The sequence below is a fragment of the Dendrobates tinctorius genome, unplaced genomic scaffold, assembly GCF_039654945.1.
Source record: "Dendrobates tinctorius isolate UK_male_01 unplaced genomic scaffold, ASM3965494v1 ptg000016l, whole genome shotgun sequence".
Taxonomy (NCBI): Eukaryota; Metazoa; Chordata; class Amphibia; order Anura; family Dendrobatidae; genus Dendrobates; species Dendrobates tinctorius.
This window is the reverse complement of record NW_027361684.1, coordinates 42728206-42746035: the sequence shown is the minus strand read 5'-3', so window position 1 is coordinate 42746035 and position 17830 is coordinate 42728206. Positions and strand designations below refer to the sequence as shown.

General features: G+C 41.7%; 1 protein-coding gene across 2 annotated transcripts in view; it reads left to right on the top strand.

Moving 5' to 3' along the window:
* Positions 1-17322, top strand: part of MKS1 (MKS transition zone complex subunit 1) — an 84657-nt gene extending 67335 nt beyond the window's left edge. For both annotated transcript variants that reach the window (XM_073565751.1, XM_073565750.1), the window contains 2 exons: positions 13550-13647; positions 15718-17322. In XM_073565751.1, the coding sequence (XP_073421852.1) occupies positions 13550-13647; positions 15718-15824 (205 nt within the window). In that variant the 3' untranslated portion in view covers positions 15825-17322. The remainder of the gene's footprint in view (positions 1-13549; positions 13648-15717) is intronic.
* The last annotated feature ends 508 nt before the right edge of the window (positions 17323-17830 follow it).

Below are 17830 nucleotides of genomic sequence, written 5' to 3'. Positions count from 1 at the left end.
TGGGGGTTCTGCTGTTTTGATAATTTGACATGGCACCCTCAAATCATAACCGTAACATCTGGACTTTAATATGGCTCTCCTTCCCTTTCTGATCTTTCCACGGTGCCTGAAAAGTATATTGTGTTGTACCTCATAAATAGTTTTCGGCATCATATGGGTTATTGGTGTACTCAGGAAAAATTGCTAAAAAACGAATCTGAACTGAGAAAAGTAAGTTAATGTGTATGCAAACAATGTAAGTGCATATTAACACATGACCATTAACCAGAGAAAACAGAAAGCAAAAAACACAAATATCCTGAACTAAAAAGTAAAAAATATACTGCAAATAATGCATAAAGGTAATAATAATAATAAGGGTGTTTAGTAAACATAATTTTGATCAAAATAATGTACAAGCCATCCCGCCACGTCACGGCAACCCTTGTGGGACAGTCCCTACTCTAGTATTTAAAACCTTTTCACTTGCCAAGTGACGTGAATGTGAACAAGGATCGAGCGGCTGAACCACTAGTAAAAGCTTAGGCCAGACAGGATGGTTTTCCCAGCTCAGAAAGAGGGCGGTCACACCCATGTATGCACTGAATGCACAATGAAATGAATAAAAAACTAACTTTTTAGTTCAGGATATTTGTGTTTTTTGCTTTCTGTTTTTTCAGGAGAAATTGCGTAGCAAATATAACCATTCATTTTCTCCTATTATCCCTTTTGAAAATGGCAAACTTGGGGCCAAAGCAACATTTTAATGGAAAAAAATGGTAATTTTCCATTGAAACAGCCTAATGTTATACAGTTCTGTAAATCGCGTGAGGGTTAAAAATGCTTACTACACCCCTAGATTAATTCCTCAAGAGGTGTAGTTTCCAAAATAGGGTCACTTTTTGAGGGATTACCACTGTTTAGGGGTTCTGTAAATGCGATATGGTATCTGCTATCTATTTCAGAAAGTTTTGCACTCCAAAAGTAAAATTGTGCTCCTTCCCTTCCAAGCCCTGCTGTGCGGCCAAAAAGTAGTTTTCCACCACAAATAAGGTATAGTAGGTGTACTCAGGAGGAATTGAACAACTAATTGTATGCTCCATTTTCTCCTGTTACCCTTATGAAAATGAAAACTTTTTGGCAAAAACAACTTTTTTTGTGGGTAGATGTGGTAATCCCAGTGTCACAAAACTTTTATACCATTGAGCGATTAAGAGTTTTACCACAAAAATTTTGTTTTAGCCCCAAATTTTACATTTTCACCTTAGAAATGGGTAAAAATGGCACCAAAACGTGTCACACAATTTCTGCTGAACGTGGAAATACACCATATAAGGCTGTATAGTATGCTTAGCCGTACGGCAAGACGGGAGGGAAGGTGCGCTATTTGACTCATGGAGGACAATTATCGTAAAATAGTTTGCTGACTCATATACAGAGTGCCAGAAGAGCAAAATTCCCCCTGACGTGACCCCATTTTGGTAATTACAGCCCTCTGGGAATTTATCTACAGGTGTAGTGATGATTTGGATTCCATGGGTGTTTCCAGAGACAAGCAGCAATGGATGGTGACAGATACAAACCACAATATTCATTTAAAAAAACAGCACAGTCTTAGTCACACACAGTTCAAGAGCAGTTCAAAACCAAACCGTTAAAGGGTTCAGAGCAGCATTGTCAAATTTTAACACTTCTCATGCAATCTCATGCCTTGCCAGGGCATCTTTCAGCAGCAGTAAAGCAGTAGTCAGCAATCAGCAACAATGAGCAAACAACCAAAACAGAACAAACGATTAATAGCAGTAATCAAACAAATAACAAATGAGATGAGAGTAGTGATGAGCGAGTATACTCGTTGCTCGGGTGGACTCTTGAGTATTTTAGCGTGCTTGGAGATTTAGTGTTTGTCGACACGCAGCTGCATGATTTGCGGCTGCTGGCCAGGCTGAATACATGTGGGGATTCCTAACAAACAGGCAATGCCCACATGTACTCAGGGTGTCTAGCAGCCATAAATCATGCAGCTGTGTCGACAAACACTAAGGCTGTGTGCCCACGTTGCGTTTTTTTAAGCGTTTCCGCAGCGTTTGTGCCGGCTCAGACGCTGCAGAAACGCTTAAAAGAAGCTTCAAATTAATTTGCATGCGTTTTTGGCTTTTTGTGCCAATGCATGCGTTTTTAAACGCTCAGGAATTGCTTAGTGGCTAAAAACGCAGCATGCTCATTAATTTCCACATTGCTGAGCGTTTTTAGCCTTCCCCAATGTTCCCAGAAAACGTGCGTCAAAAAACGCATCAAAAACGCGCGAAAAAAAGACGCGCGTTTCTGGGAAGGGGATCAGTTTCCTGAGCGTTTAAAAACGCTAACGTGGGCACATAGCCGCCTAAATCTCCGAGCACGCCAAATACTCGGAAATCACCCTAGCATTCTCGGGAAAACCCGAGCAACGAGTATACTCGCTCATCACTAGATGAGTCAAGGGGGAAAAATAATAATATATCTTGCTGGGGCTTCCAAATTATTAGGGACAGGATCTCCTCTCTCTCAGGTAGGATGGACCATCCCAGGAACCAAAGCTTCTTGAATACTAGACAGTAAGACACACATATCAGGGTCATCTTTTTCGAAGTCTCATTTATTGTAGGATGTGTCCATCTTTTATAGAGGACTTTGATTACTTAAAGAATTGCACAATGTTACACATTGTTTTGAAGAAATATTGGTAAAAGAAATCATTTCTCAAAGATAGTGACTTTTGAAATGATGGAATATATTTGTGGCGTTGCTATGACTCCTAAAATGTCTCAAAAATCACCGTAAACAGTTTGTCCTTGGCCGAAATAGAGAATTCTTGTACTTTCCCATGAATTATTTGGAAAGATTTTTTTATACAGCTAAAGTCCATCTGGCCAAAGTCAAACATTACTAAATCTAAACAGAAAAGGATACTTATGGTGACATCGATGATAACCACAGAAAACAACCACATTCCAATATGTTATGAAAACAGATTTTAACCATTTCTTTAACACTAAGTGAAAATTGCAAAACTGCCTTTGTAGTGTCCAGTACGTTGTAGTGCCCATATATTATGGTGCCCTTACATTATGCCCAGCTCCTGCTTCTGGAGACATGCACCCGTAAATTAAGCGGGCACTCATCGCTACATGTGGATGCTAACTGCGGTTTAGGCACACTGTGGGGCTCAGAAGGGAGAGGGCATTTGGACTAGGGAGTGCAGAATTTGTTTTTGTGGATTGAGTTGAAGCTTTTATTGGGAACATTTTACATAACATTTTGGATTACATTCATCATGCACTCTACAGTGAGCATTTACATGGAGGTTTTCATCTAAGGGCTCATTCCCACTTGCGCTGAAATCGAAGGAATGCAATCCGATAAAAAATCGAATTGAATTCGGACCAGTATTATTCTATGATTGTGTCTTCATCTGCGTTTTTTTTCCAGCTCGGATTGGATCACGATCGGACTGGAAAAAATCGCAGCATGCTGCGATTTGTAATCGGATCGCATCTCGCAATAGAAATCAATGGGTGTGAGAAAAAAATCGCACAGCACTCAGACCATGCGAGTGCTGTCCGATTTTTACGCACCGGTGTCCTTTGAAAAGCCAGCAGTTCATATGCGGTGTACAGTAAAGTCACATTGACAGGTTAGAATAGAATAGATATATACACATAGAGTACATATATACAGAGGTCAGTGACACACATATATATATTTTATATTGCATAGAGAGATAAATGGAAGAAAAGCCGGTAATACATCTGCCATGTTCTGTAAAATCACTGCAGCAGCAGACAAGATAGAAAAGATGGATTACATACAGTAAATACAAATGGAATAGGTAGATAAATAGATTTCGATGACAAATACAATTAGTACAGTGCGTGTGCAAATTACTGGACATGTATTTAATTAATAAAAGATTATCCGAAAAAAATCGCGTGGGCTCCCGCTCAATTTTTGGAATCAGCAGAGGGTAAGCAGACGGCTGGGGGCCAATGTTTATAGCCTGGGAAGGGGGTAATACCCATGGAGCTTCCCAGGATATTAATATCAGCTCACAGCTGTATACTTAGCCTTTACTGGCTATTAAAATGTGGGACCCCAAAAAATGACGTGGGGTCCCCCTATAATTAATAGCCATCAAAGGCTATGCAGACAGCTGTGGGCTGATGTTAATAGCCTAGGAAGGGGCCATGGATATTGCCCCCCCCCAGCTAAAAACATCAGTTCTCAGACGCCCCAGAAAAGGCGCATCTAGCGGTGGCAAGTGAGGTAATAGTTGGGGGGGTAGATGTCACCTTTGTGACATCAAGCCCTGAGGTTAGTAATGGAGAGGCATCAATAAGATGCCCCTATTACTAACCCCATAGTCAAATTGTAAAGAAAACACAGACACCCAGTAAGAAATCCTTTAATTGAAATAAAGACACAGACTCCTTTAATATTCTTAATTAAACCATACTTACGACCTCACCTAATTCCTGCAAAGCACTCGATCAAGAAAATGATAAGGGTGCCCATACTTTTGCACCGGTCAAATTTTGTTTAATTGCAGATTGCACATTTTCTGTTAGTACAATAAACCTCATTTGAATCCAGAAATATAACTGAGTCCATCAGTTATTAGATATATGAAACTGAAATAGCTGTTGCAAAAACCAAAATTGTTATAAAGAAAAAAGGTTAACATTAATAGGGGTGCCCAAACTTTAACATATGACTGTATAAGACACATTATCAGTTGTTTCACACTTTTTTGTTAATTCATAGTTCTGAATGAGGAGGTGTGTCCAAACTTTTGGTCTGTACTGTATGTGTGTGTGTGTGTGTGTGTATATATATATATATATATATATATATATATATATATATATATATATATATATATATATATATACACACACACTCTCCTGCATCAAAATTGGACCGATTTTGAAATCGCTAGTGTGTCTCTAGCGTGATTCTCTAAATCAAGGCCCACCAACAGATCATGTTTTCAGGATTTCCTTTGTATTGCACAGGTGATGCAATTATCACCTGAGCAATACTAAGGAAATCCTGAAAACATGATCTGTTGGTGGGCCTTGGGGACTGGAGTTGGGGAACCCTGCTCTAAATGATGTGATTCCGATGAAAACCCCAAGGGATCCATTCACTATAATGAGGCAGCAGAGTTACTCTGTACTCCGTCTGTCCTCTGTTCGTGGGAGTCCTTCTATTCATATGTGCTAAAAACTGTGGCCAACTGCGTTTTTATGCACACTTAAAAAACGGACACCACTGGATCATAGGCCAGACGGCATCCACAGAATCTCCATCTGCCTTATTATAGGGAGTTTTCCTCTGGGGGTTCCTTCTGAATCACGTAGTTCAGATGATTACACAGAAACCCCGTGCTCAGCGTAGAGAGCAGGAGAAATGTGAGCCAAACCTTACTGTAATCTTTGGGAGGCAGAATGAACAAACCAACAGCATGTGAAGAATTGGTTTTTATTTTTTAAGGCTTTCCTTGTGCTGTATAAGTGATTAGACGACTTTATAGTGATACTAGATTTATATCTTTTTTTTTTTTTTTTTTTTTATTTAGCTGCCGTCATATGCGTTATTCTTTAACCCCTTCACTACCAAGGGTGGTTTGCACGTTAACTACCGGGCCAATTTTTACAATTCTGACCACTGTACCTTTATGAGGTCATAACTCTGGAACGCTTTCATGGATCCTGGTGATTCTGACATTGTTTTCTCGTGACATATTGTACTTCATGTTAGTGGTAAAATTGCATTCAAATAACTTGCGTTTATTTGTGAAAAAAACGGAAATTTGGCGAAAATTTTGAAAATTTCGCAATTTTCCAACTTTGAATTTTTATGCCCTTAAATCACAGAGATACGGCACACAAAAAACTTAATACATAACATTTCCCACATGTTTACTTTACATCAGCACAATTTTGCAACCAAAATTTTTTTTTGCTAGGAAGTTATAAGGGTTAAAAATTGACCAGCGATTTCTCATTTTTGCAACACCATTTTATTTTTAGGGACCACTTCACATTTGAAGCCACTTTGAGGGGTCTATATGATAGAAAATACCCAAAAGTGACACCATTCTAAAAACTGCACCCCTCAAGGTGCTTAAAACCACATTCAAGAAGTTTATTAACCCTTTAGGTGCGTCACAGGAATTTTTTGAATATTAAAAAAAAAATGAACATTTAACTTTTTTTCACAAAAAAAATACTTCAGGTTCAATTTTCTTTATTTTACCAAGGGTAACAGGAGAAATTGGACTGCAAAAGTTATTGTGCAATTTGTCCTGACTACGCTGATACCTGATATGTGGGGGGGAACCACTGTTTCGGCGCATGGCAGAGCTCAGAATGGAAGGAGCGCCGTTTGACTTTTTCAATGCAAAATTGGCTGGAATTCAGATCGGACGCCATGTCACGTTTGGCGAGCCCCTGATGTACCTAAACAGTGGAAACCCCCCCAAGTGACCCCATTTTGGAAACTAGACCCCCCAAGGAACTTATCTAGATATGTGGTGAGAACTTTGAACCCACAAGGGCTTCACAGAAGTTTATAACGTACAGCGGTACAATTAAAAAATCATATTTTTTCCACAAAAATGATATTTTCACCCACAATTTTTATTTTTCCAAGGGTAACAGGACCCTAAAAGTTATTGTGCAATTTGTCCTGAGTACGCTGATACCCCATATGTGGGTGTAAATGACTATTTGGGCGCATAGCAGAGCTCGGAAGGGAAGCAGCGCCATTTGACGTTTTTGGCTAGAATTGAGATCGGACACCATGTCGCGATTGGAAAACCCCTGATGTACCAAAACAGTGGAAACCCCCCACAAATGACACCATTTTGGAATCTAGACCCCCCCAAGGAACTTATCTAGATGTGTGGTGAGAACTTTGAACCCCCAAGGGCTTCACAGAAGTTTATAACGTACAGCAGTACAATTAAAAAATCATATTTTTTCCACAAAAATGATCTTTTCACCCTCAATTCTTATTTTTCCAAAAGTAACAGGACCCTAAAAGATATTGTGCAATTTATCCTGAGTACGCTGATACCCCACATGTGGGTGTAAACCACTATTTGGGCGTATGGCAGAGCTCGGAAGGGAAGCAGCGCCATTTGACGTTTTTGGCTGGAATTGAGATCGGACACCATGTCGCATTAGGAAAGCCCCTGATGTACCAAAACAGTAGAAACCCCCCACAAATGACACCATTTTGGAAACTAGACCCCCCAAGGAACTTATCTAGATGTGTGGTGAGCACTTTGAACCCCCCAGTGCTTCACTGAAGTTTATAACGTCCGGGCGTGAAAATAAAAAAATCGTATTTTTTCCACAAACATGATCTTTTAGTCCCCATTTTTTTATTTTCCCAAGGGTAACAGGAGAAATTGGACCCCAAAAGTTGTTGTCCAATTTGTCCTGAGTACGCTGATACCTCATATGTGGGAGAAAACTACTGTATGGGCACACGTCGGGGCTCGGAAGGGAAGTAGTGACGTTTTGGAATGCAGACTTTGATGGAATGGTCTGCGGGTGTCATGTTGCGTTTGGAGAGCCCCTGATGTACCTAAACAGTGGAAACCCCCCACAAGTGACCCCATTTTGGAAACTAGACCCCCTAATGAACTTATCTAGATGTGTGGTGAGCACTTTGAACCCCCCAGTGCTTCACAGAAGTTTATAACGACCGGGCGTGAAAATAAAAATATCGTATTTTTTCCACAAACATCATCTTTTAGTCCCCATTTTTTTTATTTTCCCAAGGGTAACAGGAGAAATTGGACCCCAAAAGTTGTTGTCCAATTTGTCCTGAGTACGCTGATATCTCATATGTGGGAGAAAACTACTGTATGGGCACACGTCGGGGCTCGGAAGGGAAGTAGTGACGTTTTGGAATGCAGACTTTGATGGATTGGTATGCGGGTGTCATGTGCGTTTGGAGAGCCCCTGATGTACCTAAACTATTGAAACTCCCCACAAGTGACCCCATTTTGGAAACTAGACCCCCCACGGAGCTTATCTAGATGTGTGGAGAGCACTTTGAACCCCCAAGTGCTTCACAGAAGTTTATAACGCCTGGGCGTGAAAATAAAAAAAACATTTTTTTCCGCAAAATTATATTTTTGCCCCCAATTTTTTATTTTCCTAAGGGTAACAGGAGAAATTGGACCCCAAAAGTTGTTTTGTAATTTGTCCTGAGTAGGCTGATACCCTACATGTGGGGGTAAAACACTGTTTGGGCACATGGCAGAGCTTGGAAGGGAAGGAGCACCATTTGACTTTTTCAACGCAGAATTGGCTGGAATTGAGATCAGACGCCATGTTGCCTTTGGAGAGCACCTGATGTGCCCAAACAGTGGAAACCCCCAATTATAACTCCAACCCTAACCTCAACACACCCCTAACCCTAATCTGAGCCCTAGCCCTAACCCTATCCCTAACCCTAGCCCTAACCCTATCCCTAACCCTAGCCCTAACCCTAACCCTAGCCTTAACCCTAGCCCTAACCCTAGCCCTAACCCTAACCCTAGCCCTAACCCTACCCTAACCCTAGCGGGAAAATGGAAATAAATACATTTTCTTTTAGTTTTATTATTTTTCTCTAACTAAGGGGGTGATAACGGGGGGTTTGATTTACGATTTATGGCGGTTTTTATGTTTGGCGGCTGTCGCACGCTAAAAGACGCTTTTTATTGTAAAAATAGTTTTTGCATCACCACATATTGTGAGCTATAATTTTTCCATATTTTGACCCACCGAGTCATGTGAGGTCTTATTTTTTGCGGGACGAGTTGACGTTTTTATTGGTACCATTTTCGGGCACGTGACATTTTTTGATCGCTTTTTATTCCGATATTTGGGATGCAGAATGAACAAAAACCAGCTTTTCATGAATTTCTTTTGGGGGGTGCGTTTACACCGTTCCGCGTGCGGTAAAATTGATAACGCGTTTTTATTCTTCGGGTCAGTATGGTTACAGCGATACCTCATTTAGGTCGTTTTTTTATGTTTTGTCGGTTTTTTGCAATGAAAACAATTTTATATAAAAAATAATTATTTTTGTATCGCTTTATTCTGCGAGCTATAACTTTTTTATTTTTTTGCGGATGATGCTGTATGGTGGCTCGTTTTTTGCGGGACAAGATGACGTTTTCAGCGGTACCATGGATATTTATATGCGTCTTTTTGATCGCGCGTTATTGCACTTTTTGTTCGGTGGTATGATAATAAATCATTATTGTTTGCTTCGTTTTTTATTTTTATTTTTTAAGGGGTTCGCTAAAGGGGTTAACTAATGGGACAGTTTTATAGGGCAGGTCATTACGGACGCGGCGATACCAAATATGTGTACTTTTTATTGTTTTGTTTTTTTTTTATTTTCAAAAAATGGATTTATTGGGGAATATTTTTTTTTTTTTTAACTAATTTATTTAGCGATTTTTTTTAAAATTATTTTTAACACTTTTTTTTTTTTTTTACTTTATTACCTTGTCCCAAGTGGGACATCACTGTCCTGTGACAGATCGCTGATCTGTCACATCACAGATCACTGTGACAGATCAGCGATCTGTCACAGGCACTGCTGCAGACTTCCTCATGCCTGCGCTTTGCAGGCACTGAGGAAGCCAGCTTCCTCAGGCCCCCGAAGGCCCCCGTCGCCATCTTGGATTCGGGGGGCTGGAGGAAGGGAGTCCCCCGCAGCAGCGCTGCACATTGCGCTGCCGTGGGGGGCTCAGGGAAGCACGGAGGGAGCCCCCTCCCTGCCGATGCTTCCCTTTAACCCCCGGTACACCGCGATCGCGTTTGATCGCGGTGTGCAAGGGGTTAACGTGTCGGGGGCGGTCCGTGACCGCCCCTGACACATTGTGCCGGGTGTCAGCTATGATAATTAGCTGACACTCGGCCGCGATCAGCGGCGCTCACCACGTGGGCGCCGCTGATCGCGATGACGTAATATTCCGTCCATGGTAATTAGGTCCATGGTCACATGGACGGAATATTACGTCAATTGTAGGTAAGGGGTTAAAGTTTTTGCATCACCATATTTTAAGAGCTGCAGTGGGGAAAGTGAGTATTTGATATACTGACGATTTTGCAAGTTTTCTCACTGTGGTCAAGAACTACAGGAAACATCTGACGTTTGTAATTGCAAACAAACGTTTCTGTACCAAATATTAAGTTCTGTTTTTCTATTTTTCTATTGTATCAAATAGTTACTTCATGCAATAAAATGCAAATTAATTATGTAAAAATCATACAATGTGATTTTCTGGATTTCTTTTTTTTTTTTTTTTAAGAGTCTGTCTCTCACAGTTGAAGTGTACCAACGATAAAACTTACAGAACAGACCTCTCCATTTTTTGCAGGTGGGAAAACTTGCAAAATCGTCAGTGTATCAAATACTTATTTTCCCCAGTGTTAAATTTTACACATTTCCGCTGACAGTGTCATGTTGTGGCTTGTTTTTTGTGGGACGAGTTACCGCTTTTATTGGTAACATTTTTGGGCGCATAACATTTTTTATCGCTTTTTATTCCTATTTTTGCGAGGCTGAATGAACAGAAACCAATAATTCAGAAATTGATTTTTAGATTTTTTTTTAGTGCTGTTCACCGTGCGGTAAAAGCGATAAGATAGTTGAATTCTTCCTGTCAGTATGATTACGGTGACACCACATTTATGTTTCTTTTGATGGCTTGCTGTTTTTACACCATAAAAACAATTCCATCGAAAAAAATGTATTTTTGCATCGCTTAATTCTGAGAGCTATAAGTTTTTTTTTATTTCTCCTCTGATGGAGTTGAACGGCATCTTGTTTTTTTTACTGGACAGAATAACATTTTCAAAAAATCTAATTTTTATTTACATTTGATTTTGGGGCGCATTTTATTCCACTTTTTGTTCAGCTCTGCAGATGAGGCGATACCAAGTGTGGTGGGTTTTTTTTTACATAAATATATGATTTATGGGTATATACAGTACAGACCAAAAGTTTGGACACACCTTCTCATTCAAAGAGTTTTCTTTATTTTCATGACTATGAAAATTGTAGATTCACTCTGAAGGCATCAAAACTATGAATTAACACATGTGGAATTATATAATTAACAAAAAAGTGTGAAACAACTGAAAACATGTCTTATATTCTAGGTTCTTCAAAGTAGCCACCTTTTGCTTTGATTACTGCTTTGCACTCTCTTGGCATTCTCTTGATGAGATTCAAGAGGTAATCACCGGAAATGGTCTTCCAACTGTCTTGAAGGAGTTCCCAGAGATGCTTAGCACTTGTTTGCCCTTTTGCCTTCACTCTGCGGTCCAGCTCACCCCAAACCATCTCGATTGGGTTCAAGTCTGGTGACTGCGGAGGCCAGGTCATCTGGCGTAGCACCCCATTGCTCTCCTTCTTGGTCAAATAGCCCATACACAGCCTGGAGGTGTGTTTGGGGTCATTGTCCTGTTGAAAAATAAAAGATGGTCCAACTAAACGCAAACGGGATGTACTAGCATGCTGCTTCAAGATGCTGTGGTAGCCATGCTGGTTCAGTATGCCTTAAATTTTGAATAAATCCCCAACAGTGTCACCAGCAAAGCACCCCCACACCATCACACCTCCTCCTCCATGCTTCGCGGTGGGAACCAGGCATGCAGAGTCCATCCGTTCACCTTTTCTGCATCTCACAAAGACACTGTCGTTGGAACCAAAGATCTCAAATTTGAACTCATCAGACCAAAGCACAGAATTCCACTGGTCTAATGTCCATTCCTTGTGTTCTTTAGCCCAAACAAGTCTCTTCTGCTTGTTGCCTGTCCTTAGCAGTGGTTTCCTAGCAGCTATTTTACCATGAAGGCCTGCTGCACAAAGTCTCTTCTTAACAGTTGTTGTAGAGATGTGTCTGCTGCTAGAACTCTGTGTGGCATTGACCTGGTCTCTAATCTGAGCTGCTGTTAACCTGCGATTTCTGAGGCTGGTGACTCGGATGAACTTATCCTCCGCAGCAGATGTGACTCTTGGTCTTCCTTTCCAGGGCGGTCCAAATGTGAGCCAGTTTCTTTGTAGCGCTTCATGGTTTTTGCCACTGCACTTGGGGACACTTTCAAAGTTTTCCCAATTTTTCAGACTGACTGACCTTCATTTCTTAAAGTAATGCTGGTCACTCGTTTTTCTTTGCTTAGCTGCTTTTTTCTAGCCATAATACAAATTCTAACAGTCTATTCAGTAGGACTATCAGCTGTGTATCCACCAGACTTCTGCACAACACAACTGATGGTCCCAACCCCATTTATAAGGCAAGAAATCCCACTTATTAAACCTGACAGGGCACACCTGTGAAGTGAAAACCATTTCCGGTGACAACCTCTTGAAGCTCATCAAGAGAATGCCAAGAGTGTGCAAAGCAGTAATCAAAGCAAAAGGTGGCTACTTTGAAGAACCTAGAATATAAGACATATTTTCAGTTGTTTCACACTTTTTGCTAATTATATAATTCCACATGTGTTAATTGATAGTTTTGATGCCTTCAGAGTGAATCTACAATTTTCATAGTCATGAAAATAAAGAAAACTCTTTGAATGAGAAGGTGTGTCCAAACTTTTGGTCTGTACTGTATATATATTTTTTATTTTTCTTATATTTTTACAATTTCTCTTTTACTTAGTCCCTCTGTGGGAATTTAACTTTTATCACTCTGATCGCTGGTATAATACATTGCAATGCATCATACATGTCAGTATCAGCATGGTCTATACAGGCCACCGTAGCTGGCAGACCGCGAGATCATCATGACGACCCTTGTGACCTTGCAATGACGTTGCGGGGGTGCAGATCGGTGCTTTTCTATTGGAGGAGGCTGGTGGACAGGTCTGGTCACTGCTTCTCCACCGACGGCCATTGGATGGACTGGAAAGCTGTGCAGTCAGTGAGGAACGCTGCAGTAACAAGAGCAGGAGGAGAACCTGTCATACTTGTATAATAAGTGTCACAAAGTCATGTCCACAACACATCTGACAAAATAAAGATTATGTGACGACCCATTACATTATTCTGCAGCCAGAAATAAACAAGGTAATACAGCAGCTACAGAAGGCAAAGGGTGCAACATTTTTAAGGAAAACCATCTGCAAAAATGTTTTTGTTTTTTTAGCCCCAATCACATGCTTATAAGAGAAAAAATTGTCCCCAAAGGTGGACAACCCCTTTAAGGTAAAAGGCCGAACGGAGCAATCACTTGGAAGCTGTGGCTGTATTCACACTAGCAGCGCAGTGATGGCAGAACTCTGTGCAGACCAGTTTAAGAAATCTTTGCTGCTTACAATAATGCACTAAAAAAGCCCAAAGTATTTGTGACCATCCAACGCCGTCCTCCTGTACCCATCAGGTCATGTTTGAGGGTGCTGGATGTGTACTTACAAGCTGTGTAACATGTATAGCTTTCCTTGGCAGACTTGTAATTCACTGAATCTGAGCTGTATCTTCTCTCCATTTCGTATGTGTTGCTCCGCAGATCCTTCCTTGACAGGAGCTCTCTGAGGAAAAGGATGCAGAGTGTATTGGATCGTCTGGGAGGCTCCAGCCAGCAAAGCTCTATACTCAATGTCCTTGGTACGTGGGCCCTTCTGTAGACTTGTTGCAGAGAACCACCTAGTGGTTACTTCTGATATTGCAGTCTGTCTCTATGATCTGCTTGGCTCAGTGTAAGGGGTGTGTGTGTGTGTGTGTGTGTGTGTGTGTGTGTGTTCTAGTTCACTAAGGAAAGAAAGGTACAACAGTGATTCCACATACAGCATCAATATGTGTGTGTATGTATATATATGTATATATATGTGTATATATATATATATATATATATATATATATATATATATATATATATATATATTTCATGCATACCAACTTATATTCTAGTTCATTATTTTCGGTGTAGTTTGTTTTTGAGCTGGATATTACATTTAAAAAGCTCCCCACTAGCTGTGTGTCCATATTTAGGACCTGGTTCTGCTGAGCCCTTATTAACACAGGACGTCACTATGATGCATGCTGAGGACTTGATATTACAGGTTAGGACCATCCCGAATTTGGGTACACCTTGAAGCTGGTGGGATGGCGTTTATTCTTTTTTTTTTTTATCAAAAACTGTGCTTACTAGCTCCTATTTTGCGTGCATACCAACTTGTACTCCAGTTCATTTTATTATGTGTGTGTGTGTATGTATATATATGTGTATGTGTGTGTGTATATATATATATATATGTCACGTAGCACTAATCTTGGAGCTAATTCACTGTTTGTATTTTGATGCAAGTTTTTCATAGTTTTATTTGCAGCACAAACTGGAAATGTGTCAGTAATCCCATCTGCTACAATATAGGCTCTTCCTTAATAACCACCAAGCAATAATAGTTACAGTATAGATCACTACTGTGTACCACTGTTACTCAGGCTTCATTACTCATGTCACTACTTACAGTCCCCCCTGCTGACACCATAGCTCCCTTGTGTCACCACTCTTCTATTTATATAATTGCCTTGTAATGTTTTCATTTCCTGTTCTGTCCAGATGTCACCCTATCCCAGAATTCAAGCGGAGGAAGTTCACCGACCGCCATATTGGGACACTCAAGTGATGGGTGTCACAATATGAAACTGCTGCTGGTACCAACCTATTGCGCGGTACCACCAGCAGAACACTATCGCACCACACACACACACTCTATACACCATTTGCACCACACACACACTCACAGTCGCACTCACGCAGTTTCTTGCACGGTACCACCAGCAGAACACCATCGCACTGCGCCTGCGCGAATTTCGCATAGGTGCAGTGAATCATTTGGCTGATCCCAGCGGCAGATGCGCAACGTGTCTACAGGTAGAGAAAGCCTGTCACATTAAAGGGGTTTTTCCACAAATGAAAGTTCATTTTAAAAGTTGTCTGTGTCTGACCGTGTACAGAGCATACCACATCTCCTGGGCAGGGGAGGAAGCAAAAAACAATACTGACATTACAGCAATGACTGTGTTTAAACAATATTTTACCTCACAAAATGTATCCTCTGCGATCTCCTGCTGTAATGTCAGTATTGTCTTTTGCTTCCTCCCCTGCCCAGGAGCTGTGGTATGTTCTGTGCACGGTCAGACACAGAGATGAGAGAGACAGAGCACAGAGGGGAGACAGCTCAATCGGGATAGCGCATGAGGGGAGAACACAGGAAGGAGAGAGACAGCAGACAAGGGGGATAGCACATGGGGTAGACAGGTCAAAGAAGAGAGCACAGATGGGAGAAGTCAGCACACATGGGGAAAGAGAGAGTGGATAGGTGGGTGAGCACATGGGGGGAGAGATTCTCAACGCTGCAAAGCCTGCCCCCATCGTGACATTACCGCCCTCCCGATGCGATAGCATTGTGCCTCCATCTAGTACCTTCATTATGGACGTATCTGAAAGTCTGTTATTTCATTTCGGCGTTATCCGTGTAGCTGAGTCGTTTCTGTTCCCTAATTATGGACTTAGTCCAGACTAATCTATAACTGCCGCTATAGTGTGCTATTGGTGAAGAATTGTGGCATCGCTCGCTGCTGAAGGTCCAGCAGGACTTAGTCGTTCAGCTTAGTGTCTATTTAGAAAGGATAAATCCATTTCCATTTATGTTAAGTTTAATTTTATTGTAGATGCTTTCCAGAGAGCAAGAAGACGAATGCAACAGGCACGAGAGAGCCTCCCGATCGACATTCTGAGTGGTACAAGAACATTACAGCTCGAGCAGTCGACAGCGTGAATGTCAGAAGCGCTAACTTACATGCAGTTATTGTCCAAAGGTTGTATGTTACTGAGGTCATCACTGACAGGTCTCTCTCTGTTTACTCAAATTAAAAGAGACCTGTCAGTCAAACCAGGTGGGGAGAAGCCATCAAGGAGCCGCCCAGTTGACTGTTCTCCCCATCCTTACTTCTTTTCAACTGTTTCTTCTAAAATGCTGCAATGTTTGTCATTAGGGGGGCTGCTCCTGTGGTTCGGGCAGAGTGACGAGGGGGGCTGCTCCTGTGGTTCGGGCAGATTGACGAGGGGGGCTGCTCCTGTGGTTCGGGCAGCGTGACGAGGGGGGCTGTTCCTGTGGTTCGGGCAGCGTGACGAGGGGGGCTGCTCCTGTGGTTCGGGCAGCGTGACGAGGGGGGCTGTTCCTGTGGTTAGGACAGCGTGACGAGGGGGGCTGCTCCTGTTTTTCGGGCAGAGTGACGAGGGGGCTGTTCCTGTGGTTCGGGCAGCACGACGAGAGGGGCTGTTCCTGTGGTTCGGGCAGCGTGACGAGAGGGGCTGTTCCTGTGTTCGGGCAGCGTGACGAGGGGGGCTGCTCCTGTGTTCGGGCAGCGTGACGAGGGGGGCTGCTCCTGTGGTTCGGGCAGAGTGACGAGGGGGGCTGTTCCTGTGGTTCGGGCAGCGTGACGAGAGGGGCTGTTCCTGTGTTCGGGCAGCATGAGCCTCTTGTCCATTGTCTTCGTAACTTGCACAATTTGTGATATGAGCGTATAAAGGGATTAAAGATGCCCGTGCAAATTTTCTAAAAATTATATTTATCCGGGCACATTCTTATACCAAAATTTTCTCAAGCCGAATGACCAAACGTGATATTAGTCACATTTTATGACCTCTTAGATTCTGCATCTATGCTTGGTGTCACAGTCCATAAGCGGTCATATAGAGTACCACTATGCCCGCTGGCGCTGATAAATATAGGCGAGTGCTGTGCTTTACCCAAAGGGGTGGTCCTTTACTGAGCAACCCCCCACTTAATCACTTCAGTGCCTCATATAAAAAAAATTGATCAACACTTTCCTCCCGCGGCAGAACTGTTCCTGCAATGTCGGATCTGCTATTCTCTGTGGTCCATGGGAAAGTCTTGTCACGTGACTGTTGCAGCCAATCAGCGGCTGCGGGTCAGTATTCCGTCTGCTTGGCTACAATAGTACAGGCTGCAGCAGTTTAGTGTTACACAACAATGTCACACGGCATGCTGAGAATAGTAGCGGCGACATTGCTGGAACGGCATCATTATGGGAGGAGAGTATCAATTTGTCTTTTTTTTCTTAAATATGTTGTCCTGAAGTGGTAAACCAGGGCTTGCCCAGTAGCTGCCAGCCCCTTTACAGGCATCTTTTCTGAGGGCATTCCCCCCCTTAACAAGACATTTTGTGTCAGCATTGAAATGATATACAGTATCTCTGTACATTGTTTATTATGTGTTTTTATATTTATTAAACTGTATTTTAAATATAAAACGTATTTTTGGCATTTATATTACTTGGGCGCTAAAATAAAAATTAACATGCATGTTAAAAGGTGTAGTAATAATAATAATATTGGCTAATACCTCCAATTAGAAATGTAGCGTAGTTCTCCTGATAACCTATGTTGCTTACCCCATGTTCAGGGCATTGCAGTATCTTAGGTATCCATGGTCATGACCACTCATATAGTGACAGATAGTTGCTAGTGGTCGTAAACATAGATACATAAGCTACAGTACGTAATGGCGGGCATAGGTGGCATAGGTCATCAGGAGAACTATACTACATTTCTAATTGGAAATAAAAAATGCTGGAGTGGTGCTTAAACATTTTAAGCAATTGGATGTGTGCTCATAAGAAGAGTAGTATTATGGGAGAGGGCAACACGACGCTATCTAAGTGCAGTGTGAAGATGCAAGCCAACATATAAGTTGTGACTGGACCAATAGATAGTGAGGCTGTTCTCTCACCTTATCCGCTGCATTACACAGCAATTTTT